Source organism: Dasypus novemcinctus, chromosome 18 (genome assembly GCF_030445035.2).
Source record: "Dasypus novemcinctus isolate mDasNov1 chromosome 18, mDasNov1.1.hap2, whole genome shotgun sequence".
NCBI lineage: Eukaryota > Metazoa > Chordata > Mammalia > Cingulata > Dasypodidae > Dasypus > Dasypus novemcinctus.
The window spans coordinates 63,439,955-63,451,874 of record NC_080690.1 but is presented as its reverse complement, the minus strand read 5'-3'; the positions used below and the strand labels follow the sequence as shown (position 1 = coordinate 63,451,874).

Here is an 11,920-nt window from a genome sequence, read left to right as displayed (position 1 = left end):
CTAATCTATTCCTCTGGATGTGATTACCCTTTGATTACATTAAATTCAGTTTCAGGGCTTAGGTTAGATCACTTGATAAGATCTATTTAGGGCTTTTGATTGGACTGTGTCAGTGAGGCATGACTCAGATTGAGTCTCCACTCCCTTGCTGGGTCTGATATAAATGGAAACACAGAAGCTTACTCAGAAAGACACAGGAAAAAAGAAGCCCGCCATGTTTGATCCTGCCAACTTGTGACCTGCCCTATGGAATTCAGACTTGCCAATCCCCATGCTGCATGAGTCATCTCTCCCTCTCTCTCTCTATATGTGTGTGTGTGTGTGTGTGTGTGTGTGTGTGTGTGTGTGTGTGTGTGTGTACTGAGAGTTGTTTCTCTGGAGAACCCCAAAACAGAATCCATTAAATTACACTCCGTAACCAACATTTTGATTACATATAAACTTTTGTATGTAATACATCCCAACCCTGGTACTGGGAACAGGTTGTGAAAACTATGACAACCATTCCTTTGACTTCCAACTTCCTTTGTACATCTCTGATGTCCTCACCACCTTGGGTTAATTGGGTTATCAGAATCCATGAGAGAGATAAGAGAGAGGATCACATAAGCACCACGTCCCAAGAAGCTGGGCCCACAGAGCAGCTCTAGAGGAAAGGGGGAGCCCTGAGGCGAAAGCTGAAACCTGGGCAGAGCTCGGTGGCCATCTTGCTTCATCACATGTCAACAGGCCAGGATCAAGAGTACTGACTTTGGTGAGAAAGCATCTCTGATGGTGCCTCAGTCTGGACTTTTCATGGCCTTGGAACTGTAAGCTTTTACCCCAAATAAACACCCTTTATTACAGTCAACACATTTCTGGTACTTTGCACAGGCAGCCCTTTGGCAGACTAAAACACTCCTCCTCAACACCTTCCGCCCTCCTTGACTCTCACAGACCACAGGACAAATCATAAAGGCAGCTCTGTGAGTTTATTTGCTAACCGCAAAGGAGTCTAGGTGTTTGTCCGGTCCAGTTGGTCAGACCCTGAAGGCCACCAGGAAGCCTAAAAAAAAGCCCCAGGCAGGACCCTGACTGGAGGGCCCGGCACCCACCATCACGGCCCTCTCTAAGGTGCTGAGAACTTCAGTCACTCTGATGCTCCCAATAGTCCGAAACTCTGATAAAAGCTTCTGCTGTTCAGGAGCACAGCCCATAAGAAGGATGGTGGTATTGAGAGACCCTGTAAGGAAAAGAAGAAGGTGGCTGGGTCATTCTCAAGACTCACATCCCCTGCCCTCTTTCCAGATGCCCCTCACAAAATCAGGAAACCTGCTCTCCCACCAGACCCAGGCACAGGCATGTTACCCCTTCCTCCTTGAGGCTGCCACGTGCCTGGTCCCCTGCAACCACAATCCCATCGCCACATCCCCCCAGCCTCTCTCAGAGATGTAAAAGCTCTAGACAGCACCCGGCAAAGAGCAGGTGTCTGAGCAAGTTCCTCTCCTCTCACCTGCCTGGAACTGTAAGGTGGAACTGTAACACTTAAGGGCGTTGAGGGGGCAAGTTTCGGTGGTGACAAAATTTGGGAGGCAATCCTTAGTGACCTCGCCCAAACAGTCTGGACAAGTATGGGAAGAAAGTCCTATAGAATGAGGAGTGTTGGCCAGGAGTTTCACAAAAGGTTCCAAGTTGGTGAGGTTATTGCAGAGGTAGGAGCGGCACACGCGGCTGTAGGAGGCAATGGAGACTCCAGGAGGTGAAATGAGGTAGGTGGTTTTCGGTAGGTAAGATAAGGCTGAGGTGCAACCTTTAAAACCCACAACTCCCTTTCTTTGCCCTGAGGAGCAGAGGATTGGAGAACTCTGATCAGCGCCTTTGGCCCCACCCAGAACCCGTGCCCCTGCACTCCACCCTACCCTTCCCTGAATCCACCCTGCCCCGTCACCAACATTGCCTCTTCCCCACCCCCACCCCCACCATAGCCACTCACTGCAGCTTGCAGGGCTCAATGCTGGGGACCCACCGGCATCACCTTGGAGCTCCTCTCTTCCTCCCACCCTTGTGCCCTACCCTTTTCTTCTCCCCCAGATTGCCCCTCTCCTCCCCGGGTCTGCCCATTTCTGTTCTGCCCTCTTACCCAGCCCACACCACAACCAGCTGGTTCTGCCCTTCCCCTGCCAGTGTCCTGACACCATGCCCAAAGCTTTAATGGGGTAAATGTCTGAAACTCAAGTCCAGAGTCACCGGGAGTGGAGCTGGGGCATCAGAATACTGAGGAAAAAAGAAAAGGTAGCCAGCCCACCCTCACTTCACCTGTCTCAAAGAACAGCAGTGTCTCTTCACAGCCCTCTGTCAGCTTACACACCATGCTTCTCATCAGAAGCCATTTCCAGTTATGGAGAGTAACAGCTCTGAAGAACGAGGCTGTTGCTTCATAGCACAAAAGAGCCCCGGCCCCTAAAGAGAGAATGCTCTTCCAGTCATCTGCTCCTCATGTTGTCTTTTCAGTCCCTACATTTTTCATCTACCCAGAACTGGCAACCCAAAGCTCAGCCTCCACAGATGGACCCAAACAGCCAGCCCTCCTTCCCCAGTGGCCGGTAGCCAAGCCCCCCCCTACCTCCTGGGAGCATCCAGCCCCACAGGACATACAAGGCAGAACGGAGATGGCCCCCAGGAGGCAGAGCAGCTGCATGGGGCTCAAATGTGGGGGTCCCATGGTCCTGTCTCTGGGTCCTGGATGCTAGGGGTCAGTCTGGGGCCAATTTCAGTCTAGTTCCCAAGGTTGGTTCTCGTGAGTGCCTGGATTCTCTCTCCACCTGCCTCTGGGTCACTGTACCTAGAACAGAAAGTCGGTTAAGTCAGTTTCTGCAGCACAGGCTCCCTGAACCCTCAGGGATGCGGGCCTTCCCAACTCTACATTTCTCCCCTTGCAGTCTAACCCCCACCCACCACATTAGTTTCTCAAATGTCTCACTCCCCTGCTTAGGTCCTGGCCCTGGAACAGGTCGCTGCTCTCTAGCCAGAGGCAATGGGATCCCAATCACAAGTGGATGCTTAAAATCCTGATATGTACCAATGACAATTTCCTGCTTATATACTATGGTTACATAAGATGTTCCCATGGGGAAGCTGGAGGAAGGGTTCAAGAGCTTCTATGCACTATCTTTGCAACTTCCTGTGAGTCAATAATTATATCAAAATTAAAAGGTTTTGGAAACAGATGTGGCTCAACCAACTGGGCTCCCATCTACCATATACGAGATCCAGAGTTCAATGCCCAGGGCCTCCTGGTGAGGGCAAGCTGGCCCATGTGGCAAGCTGGCCCACATAGAGAGCCAGTCCATGCGGGAATACAGCCCTGAGCAGAGAACCGCCCTAGGTGGTAATGCCGCCTCGTGCAGGAAAAGCCTCCCTGTGCAGGAATACTGGCTGATATGGAGAGCTGGCATAGCAAGACGATGCAACAAGAGACACAGAGGAGAGAAGATAAGAACTCATAGCAGAACAGGGGAGCTGAGGTGGTGCAAGAGAGTAATCGCCTCTCTCCCATTCTGGAAGTTCCCAGGATTGGTTCCTGGAGCCACCTGAGAATACGAGCAGGCACAGAAGAACACACAGGGCATGGACAGAGAGAGCAGACAATGGGGGTAGGGGAGACAAAATAAATCTTTAAAAAAATTTTTAAAGTTTTTTTTAAACTACATGGCAAAATTTGAGATACAACTAAAGCAGTAATAAGAAGTAAATTTAAGGGTTACAAAATAAACATGTTAATTCTCAAGAATGAACTTGAGAAGATGTACAAGGAGCAAAAAAGGTAGCCCCCTCCAATAAAACAAAAAAGGGATGGAAATAAAGATAGCAAAAAAAAAAAAAAACAACAATGCTATGGAAAACAACAGCAACAAAAGATGATTTTAAAAAAATACTTATTCTTTGAAAAGATTAATAAAATAGTTTTCTGGCAAAGCTGATCCAAAGAAAAAGAAGTTGCAAATAAAACAGAATTTTTAAAAAAGGGAAGCAAAAGATGTCAGATGTTTTTAAAATACAAGTATCATTAACAGCTTTACATTTATAAATTTCAAAATCTAGATGTTAAGCCCCTCAGAAAGATTGTCTGTGTGAGGGGGAGGGAACGGAAGTGGGAAAGGTAGAAATTAAAGGAAATAAACTAAAACAATGTAGGAGACACAAAGGTCTTGGGCTTTGCACTCAAAGATGGACCACGGTGGAAATCCTTACTCCTCCATTTACTGGTTGTGTGATCCTGTGCAATGTGATGATCCCCTGCCTCCTCATTCCTAAAACGGATTAATAACACATCTCAAAAGGTCATTGTGAAGATTAATGAGATTATCAATATAAAGTGCCCAGCATAAGCTAGGCTCTCCATAAAGGTTGGTTCGCATGGCTCTATTCCCACTCCCGAAAGGGTCAAGTTCAACATCTTTAGCTGGCATTCAAGTCCTCCCTGCCCCCATTTGCCTCACACCACCTTTCAAACTTTAGCACTGCTCCCTGGCAGCGCGGTCCAGCCCGAGGTCGCCTCTGCCACCCTTTTCTGTCCAGAATGCCTCAGACACCCGGGCTCTGCCACCGAGAAATCTGAGGCAAACAATGAGGCAAAGACCCGCAGGAAAGATGGGCCGCAGGATGGGGAAATGAAGGTTGGCAAGGGGTCGCACAGAGAAGAGGGCACCGACCGGCCCGGGATACAAACGGGCAGGACCCAACGGTCCGTGCACAAACCGGGGCGCAACCAGAAAAGACTGAACTCCTCAGTCTGGAGCGATTTTAGGGACGCAGCCCCCAGGGGTGAGAAACCATACAGAGAAGGAGCACCCCGAAAGGATGGGCCTTGCTGCGGGGAGAGGGGAGGACAGGCCAAGGCAGCACAATCCGGAGGGGAAGGAAAATGAGGAGGGAGTGGGGTGGGGGAATGTCAGAGGGTGGAAAAGCGAGCAGGCGGCAGGGCGGGACGCCCAGCGAAAGGGAGCCCACCCGCGCTGGCGGGGCACCGTGAGGCCAGGTCTACCAGAGTCACAGGGAAGGCGACCGGTACAGAGGCGCCCCGAGAACGGGTGAACTCCAGAGGGGGTGCACACGGAGGGCGGGGGAAGAGAGCAGGCTGGAAGGGAACGAGGCCCGCGGAGAGAGGGAGTCGGAAGATCAGCAGGACAAACAGGCCGAGAGAGTGAAAGGACAAACCGAGGGGAGGGGAAGCAGAACCGAGTCGGGGTGCAAGGGCGCAGCCTGAGAGGGCGGGGCCCGGGAAATCACAGGGTGGGGGACACACAGAAGGAGGTGAAGGGTAGAGCGGGAGTTGGAGAACCGGGAAAGAAGTGAGAGGAAGAAAAAGTCGCCAGATCGCAGTCGAAACCGAGAAGGCAGGAGGTACGACCACGCAACGAACGGCCAGGAGCATGAAGCTGTGCGCGTGCGCAGTCGCCCGCGTCAACACCCGGGACGGGGCGGGGCGGGGCCGGGCGGGCCGTTCCTGGGGGCAGGGCCGGCCTTGGTCCTGGAATCGCTACTCGACGCCCCATTGGCCACCACCGCCAAAAGGGAACGAACATTCTGGGAAGGCAAGCCACGGGTTGAGGAAGAGGGGGCAGCGAGGCCCAACTCGACGCGCTATTGGCTGGCCTGGTCGGCGCGGAGAGAAATGGACGGGCCGTCCGCGCTGGATCCCGAAGCTCATTGGCCGCTCGCCTCGCGGCGGAAGGCCACGCTTGAACCTCGTTGGTCCTCGTGAAAAAGGGGGCGGGAAAACAGGCGCGAGCGCGTCGGTTCCTCACGCCACTTCCTCGCCTAGTTCGGTGGCCTCCTCCTGGCTGATTCTGACCCTGCTCGAGGCTGTGGTAACCCGCGGGCTGGCGAGCACGACCCCGCCCCTCCACGGCTCCTCTCCTCCCTCTCTCTTGCGCTGGGCCTCCGCCCCCGGCAACCCCTTGCCCCCCCCCCCCCCCCCCCGCCGTGGGGTCCTACTCGGGCTCCTCGCGCGCCTCCCCACCCCGCACGCTTCCCGGGTCCCGCCCCGCCCTCGGGCCTGCGGCTGGGCCCCGCGTTTGGTGGGGGGCCGCTGCTGAACGCTGAATGTGAATGTGAATGCGCCGAGTACTGACTCCGTGAACAGGAGGTGCCCTGAGGGGCAACTTGGGCGATGCCTGCAAGCGATGGCCTGGGTTTGCATGAAAGCCTGGGTGTCAAGTGGGTGCAAACGAGGAATGAGCGCTGGGAGAGTGCTTTGGGGCTGGACCAGGGCCTGGCCCGTGGGAGGGGCTCAGGAAATATTTGGTGGATAAGGCAGGCAGGCAAGTGTGAGTAAAAATGATTACTGAAAGCGGGGTGGGGGATCCACGAAAATAATGTAAGTGCGGGGGCCGCAAGAGCATATTCGGAGTAAAAGGGTGCAAACACAGAATCAGGTTGAAAGAGTGCAGAGGGGTTTTTAAATTGCAGGGCATACGTGAGGCTATCTGTTGGAATTGCATAAGTGCAGGAGGGTAGGGTGGTTGTTGAAGAGGATGGAATAACCGGCGGGTGGCCTAGGGTGCTCGGGGAAAGGGAATGGTAAGGATCGTTGAAGGGAGTGTGAGAATGCATGAGGATGCCTGAAACTGGGATTTACTAATGGAAAAGCAGGAAGGTGAGCCAAGGAGGATAATTTTTGGACTGAAAGGGTGCCCAAGAAAGGAAAGAGACAAGGGATTTCTTGGGAAGATGGTGCCTGAAAAAGAGGATACCTAAGAAAGTTAGTGGGGTGAAGAGGGGAGAAAGCCTGGGGAGGAGGGAGGGTGAAAGCTAAGTCCAGAGGCGGGCAGGCTGGAGTACCACTTCGAGTGGGGCCTCCCAGAGGCAGGCAGGGCTGGTCAAGAGAAGGCCCACCTGGCCATCCTGACCCACCCCTCCTGCTCCTAGATCCATGGAACCCAGTGAAATTCCTGCTGTCCACCACTGCCCCTCAGACTCTGCCACAGGGGGTGAGGCCAGAGCCCCCCAGGACACCGAGCTTATCCCCAGGAGAGCTGTCAGTCGCTCTCCAACCTGCGCCCGCTGCCGCAACCACGGCGTCACTGCCCACCTCAAGGGCCATAAGCGCCTCTGCCTCTTCCAGGCTTGCGAGTGTCACAAGTGTGTCCTCATCTTGTGCGTATGAGATCCGGGGATGGGGGAGAAGGACGGGCCTTCTCTAAGGGCTGCTGACTTTCGACTCACAACTTCCTCTTTCAGGGAGCGCCGAAGGGTCATGGCTGCCCAGGTGGCCTTGCGTAGGCAGCAAGAGGCGCAGCTAAAGAGGCACCTGGCTCAGGGACTGATGAGGAAAGGGGCAGCCCCTCCCAAAGCTCCCAGCCGGCTCAAGAAGGGAGCTACTCGGCCAGGGGTCCCCTGTGAGTATTTCTGTCCAGGGGCAGGGCAGGGGTGTGGGTGTAAAAAGCATAAGTAGAGAAAAGAGGCTCACCCCTTTCACCCAAGTGGTATGTGACCTTGGGCAAGGTCTTTCTAAACTCTGGGCTTCAGCCTCCCAACTATAAAATATGATCAAGTTTTAGGAGGATGGAGTGAAGTCTGGGGGTAGCCAAGGGCCATGGAGAGGTAAGAACTCAGTTTAGAGGTAAGGTAGATTGGGGGTGAGGGGAAAGGGCTTACCAGAGTTCCCCCTGGTCCCTCACAGCTGGGAAGGAGAACATAGCGACCCAGCCTCAGACCCCTCATGCTGCAGTCCCACTGGCACTGACACCCCCTGGAAAGGTAAGAAGCAGCTGGGCCCTGTAGGAGGGACTCCCACCCTAGCCACTGCCCAGGCCCCTCCTTCTATGTTTCTTGAACACCTGGGTTCTAGTCCTAGCCCTGACTCGCGTTTAATCTTGGGTAAATCACTTCTCCTCTATGGGCAAAGTGAGGGAGTGGGACTCTAAGGCCTTCTCACCTCTAATGTTTTGGGGTTCTAACCCCCTCCCAGAACATGGCCACTCCTCTTCCCCTTGCCCAGCTTTATACCTGACCCCAACCTGCAGGAGAACTCCCGCGGGCCTCTGCTGCTCAGCCGTCCCCCAGAAGCTTTGCCTTTGCCCTGGACTCCGCTGCCTCCAGGCCCTTGGGCCCCTGGGCACTGGCTGCCTCCATGCTTCTCCATGCCACCCCCAGTGGTGTGCCGCTTGCTATGCCAAGAACCTCTGCATCCCTTCCCTGGTAAGATGGTGATCAAACATTCATGGTCGACAGGTATTTGAGTGCCAGTGTGTCACTGTATCAGAGAGGGGAGAGGAAGAGGACACAGGGTAGGGGAAGGGAGTACAGCAGCTTTCACCTCTGACCCCTATAAACTCTGCATTCTCTTCCCTTTATTAGGCTTTGACCCTGGCACCTCCCTCCGGCTGCCCACTCTTGGGCCCCTCCCAACCTGTCCAGGACCTCGCTCGATACTGACAGCTCCTCTCTCTGGAGAGCACCAAGGGCCCTCTGGCCTGCCCCATACGTGAGTAGAGAGGGAAGGATGTGTATTCATGTGCCTAGCCTGCGCTGGATGACAAAGAAGAAAAGGTCTTAGGCTAATAGAAGGCAGAGCTCTCCTAGCATCTGCTGTTTCCTAGCTGTGAGACTTTGGACAAGAAACTTTACTTCTCTGAACCTATTTTTCTACCAGTAAATTGAGAACACTACTACTTATCTCTCAGAGGTGCAGCCGAGAGAATTAGTAACAATGTGTGGAATACACCTAACACAGGCCCCTGGCTTTGAACAAATTATGGCTGTTAAATTCACTTGAAACTGCTAAGATGGGGCCTGAGATAAGATTCAGACCTGCTGAGGTGGGGGGCCATATTGGTAAGGGCTGCAGAGGCCCAAGGGAGAAGCCAGAGGCCATTAGAGAAAGCTTCCTAAAGGTGGGCCAAGCAGGTCCTTGAAGGTCCACTGGGACTGGGAAACTGTGAGGAGGAAAACCAGGCTCTGGGCAGTTTTGTAAAACTGAAACCAGTGTGTTCCTGTAATCCTCACAAAGGGTCAAAGCCTAAACAAAGCAGACCAAGACAAGGAAACAGACTTGCCCAAGGCCACAAAGCCTAACGACCCAGCAGGCACTTGGGTTCCCAGATGAGAATATAACAAAATCTTGCTCCTCTTTCTGTGTCCACATGTGTCCATGTGTTTAACCCCCATGGTATCTTCTCTCCTGTTTCTAGATGCTCAACTCTGATCCTCCAGCCCTGTGGCACCCCAGACCCTCTTCTGCTACAGCCACAGGTCCTAGAAAAGAAGTGGGATCCAGAACCCTGGGAGGAAGCTGAGCCTGGGGAAAGGGAAAAGCAGGAGTCTGGGAAAGAACCAAGGCCTGAGGGAAAATTTGGAGGGTGGGCAGAAGTTGGGGTTCCCAGTCTGCTTTTCTCCCTTCCCTTTGTAGGCCCCTGGAGTGTCTCGTCTGGCCTGGACATCTGCCCCCTCAGAGCGGCAGCTGCAGCGGGAAGCAGCTGAGGCCCTCATGGGGCTGAAAGATTCATCCCAGGCCCCTCGCCTGACCCCTTCTGTCCCCACCAATTCTGCCTGGATCTCTCTGCTCCACCCCTATGGCGCACCAGGTAACCTGTACCCTGAAAGGAGAGGATGGGTTAGGGCTAGTTGGAAAGTAGAGGTCACTGGAGTCAGCAGGGACTAACCAAGAAGGTGAGGGTCAGCAGATTGAACCTTCTTGGGCCCAGGCCCCCAGGTTCCTCAGATGAGGGTTGTTCAAAGGAATTGCAGTTGAGGATTGTTCAGTGGATCAACAGTTTGTCAAGTTTTGTGCTCAACAGCCAATGTCCAGTGCATTGATGTAAAGAAAAGTGAGGCTCTGAGAGAGGCAGGGACTTGCCCAAAGGTGAGACAGCAGCAGAGCCTGGTCTCCTGACTCCAGCCCAAAGCTCTCTCTGTGGACCCAGACTGTCTGCTGAAGTCTAGAATGGAACTGACGAGGTGACCAGGATCTGGCCTGGAAGGAGATCTGATAACTGCTGCCAAGGTGCTTCTTCTAGGTGGGGAGCCTAGATGCCTGCACAAGGTGTAGTGATTAGCCTGGAGAGAACTGGAGGACCTTTGAGGAGTGAGAAACACCTGGTGGGGACAGAGAGGGAAGGCATTTAGACTAGCAGCTGTGAATTCACAGGAGCCAGGGAATGTTTCTGACTAGGAAGGGACATATTCAGAGATTCTAAACATTAGAAAAAGAAAGCTGTGATGGAAGGATTGAAGGCTGCAAATTGTAGGTGGGAAAATCAAGTGAGGAGGAGGTATGTGCAATAATCCAGGTAAACAAAGATGAGGCCTCATCTGGTGGGGTAAGGAAGAGGCGCTGCTGGGAGGGGAAATTAATATGACCTGGTCTGCCTCCTTCCTGCCTGCCTATAGCTCCTGCTGGAGGAAAAGGATTCCAGCCTGTTGGCCCCTCTCTCCGACCCAGCCCAGCCCCCTCGGTGGCTCTGCATATTGGGCGTCTGGGATCTATCTCCCTCCTGAGCTAGAAGCCCAGAGGTAGACACCATGCTGGGGCAGGGAATCCATTGCCTGCAGACACTGCAAATTTGATATTTTACGTACGGATTTATGCATGAAGTTTAATGTAGTACAAGCGTCAAGCTTTTTATAAGCTTTCAGATGCTTTGTTAGCTTTCCATTCCATTTATAGTGTGGGGCACTGCTTTGGCTAAGGGTGGTTAGCCTTATGCTCCTTGGGTCCCAGAACCTTTGAAAATCCCCAATAAAGAGAGTCATACAATTTAAGGTGACCAGTATCTAGGTTTTGGCATGAGTTCTTGTCCCAGGGTATTTATTTGACACATGACCCTCTCCATACTTGTGCACCCATATCTGTCACAATGCATGTGAAAACAGAAACACATTTTCACTTTATGTCTAGGTTTGTGTGAGTAAGCAAGAAATAAATTTTTGTTGTTTTAAGCCGCTGAAATTTGGGATTGTTTGTTACCACAGCCTGACAGTCTATCCTGACTGACAGAAAAAAATGTGTGCAGTTCACTTTTCAAAATGAAAATAAGTTATTCAATAACTACCACAAATAAACACAAACTTGGATTCTTATTATGGCCAGATAAGAAAGAAGGGTAGAGCAAGATGGTGGGAGATTCACTGATTCAATAATTAAGTCCTGCTATGAGCCTGGCATAGACAGTTTCCAGCTGTGCAGAGGGCCCAAAACTGTGGGCCAAGCAGGGCAGATAAATGAGTAATACTACTGTATACTGTAAGCTATGCATGATTATTTGCAGGAAGGAAGAAGCCTAAAGAGGTAAAATGAGTTGCCCAAGCGTTCTAGATTTTTTTTTTTTTTTTTAAGGTACTGGGGTTCATTCCAGGACCTTGTATGTGAAAGCCAGGGCTAAACCCTTGAACCATATCGGGTCCTCTGTGTTGGCTTTTTTCTTTTGTTTGCTTGTTGCTTGTTTTGTTTTGTTCTTTTTTCTCTCCCCTTTCTCCCCCTGCCCCAGTTGTCTGCTCTCTCTGTTCATTCGCTGTGTGTTCTTCTGTGACCACTTCTTTCCTGATCAGCAGCACCAGGAATCTGTGTTTCTTTTTGTTGTGTCAGCTCTCCGTGTGTGCGGTGCCATTCTTGGGCAGGCTGCACTTTCTTTCGCACTGGGTGGCTCTCCATACAGGGTGCACTCCTTGCATGTGCGGCTCACCTACGTGGGGGACACCCCTGCGTGGCACGGCACTCCTTGCGTGCATCAGCACTGCACGTGGGCCAGCTCCACATGGGTCAAAGAGGCCTGCGGTTTGAACCACGGACCTCCCATGTGGTAGGCGGACACCCTATCCATTGGGCCAAGTCTGCTTCCCTTTTTATTGTTTTTAGAAGTGCACCAGGGATTGAACCTGGGACCTCCCATGTGGGAAGCAGGTATTTGATTGCTTGAGCTACATCCACTCCCTAGGATAA

At 52.5% G+C, this 11,920-nt stretch overlaps 2 protein-coding genes across 2 annotated transcripts; one reads left to right on the top strand and one right to left on the bottom strand.

The window, feature by feature from the left end:
- Positions 1-952: 952 nt before the first annotated feature.
- LYPD4 (LY6/PLAUR domain containing 4) lies at positions 953-5,414 on the bottom strand. The gene is made up of 5 exons (XM_058279493.1): positions 4,484-5,414; positions 2,635-2,821; positions 2,296-2,439; positions 1,493-1,819; positions 953-1,222 (listed from the first exon to the last, which is right to left on the bottom strand). Exons 2-5 carry the CDS (start codon positions 2,699-2,701, stop codon positions 1,020-1,022), a joined length of 741 nt encoding a protein of 246 aa, XP_058135476.1. The 5' UTR covers positions 2,702-2,821; positions 4,484-5,414; the 3' UTR covers positions 953-1,019.
- Positions 5,415-5,663: 249 nt separating this feature from the next.
- DMRTC2 (DMRT like family C2) lies at positions 5,664-10,920 on the top strand. The gene is made up of 9 exons (XM_058279492.2): positions 5,664-5,849; positions 6,910-7,137; positions 7,222-7,379; positions 7,664-7,740; positions 8,007-8,181; positions 8,341-8,467; positions 9,174-9,234; positions 9,392-9,566; positions 10,372-10,920. The coding sequence occupies exons 2-9, from the start codon at positions 6,914-6,916 to the stop codon at positions 10,482-10,484; spliced, it is 1,110 nt and encodes a 369-aa protein (XP_058135475.1). The 5' UTR covers positions 5,664-5,849; positions 6,910-6,913; the 3' UTR covers positions 10,485-10,920.
- The last annotated feature ends 1,000 nt before the right edge of the window (positions 10,921-11,920 follow it).

Bases quoted from the DNA above. Each gene is read 5' to 3' on its own strand.
- LYPD4 (XM_058279493.1), bottom strand. From the start codon at position 2,701: ATGGGACCCCCACATTTGAGCCCCATGCAGCTGCTCTGCCTCCTGGGG. The intron at 1,820-2,295 runs GTGAAGTGAGGG...TCTGCTCCTCAG, and splicing joins ACTGCTGTTCTTTGAGACAG to GGCAAAGAAAGGGAGTTGTG. The intron at 1,223-1,492 runs GTGAGAGGAGAG...TTTTCCTTACAG, and splicing joins CACCTTACAGTTCCAGGCAG to GGTCTCTCAATACCACCATC.
- DMRTC2 (XM_058279492.2), top strand. From the start codon at position 6,914: ATGGAACCCAGTGAAATTCCTGCTGTCCACCACTGCCCCTCAGACTCT. The intron at 9,235-9,391 runs GTCCTAGAAAAG...TTCCCTTTGTAG, and splicing joins CTCTTCTGCTACAGCCACAG to GCCCCTGGAGTGTCTCGTCT. The intron at 9,567-10,371 runs GTAACCTGTACC...GCCTGCCTATAG, and splicing joins CCACCCCTATGGCGCACCAG to CTCCTGCTGGAGGAAAAGGA.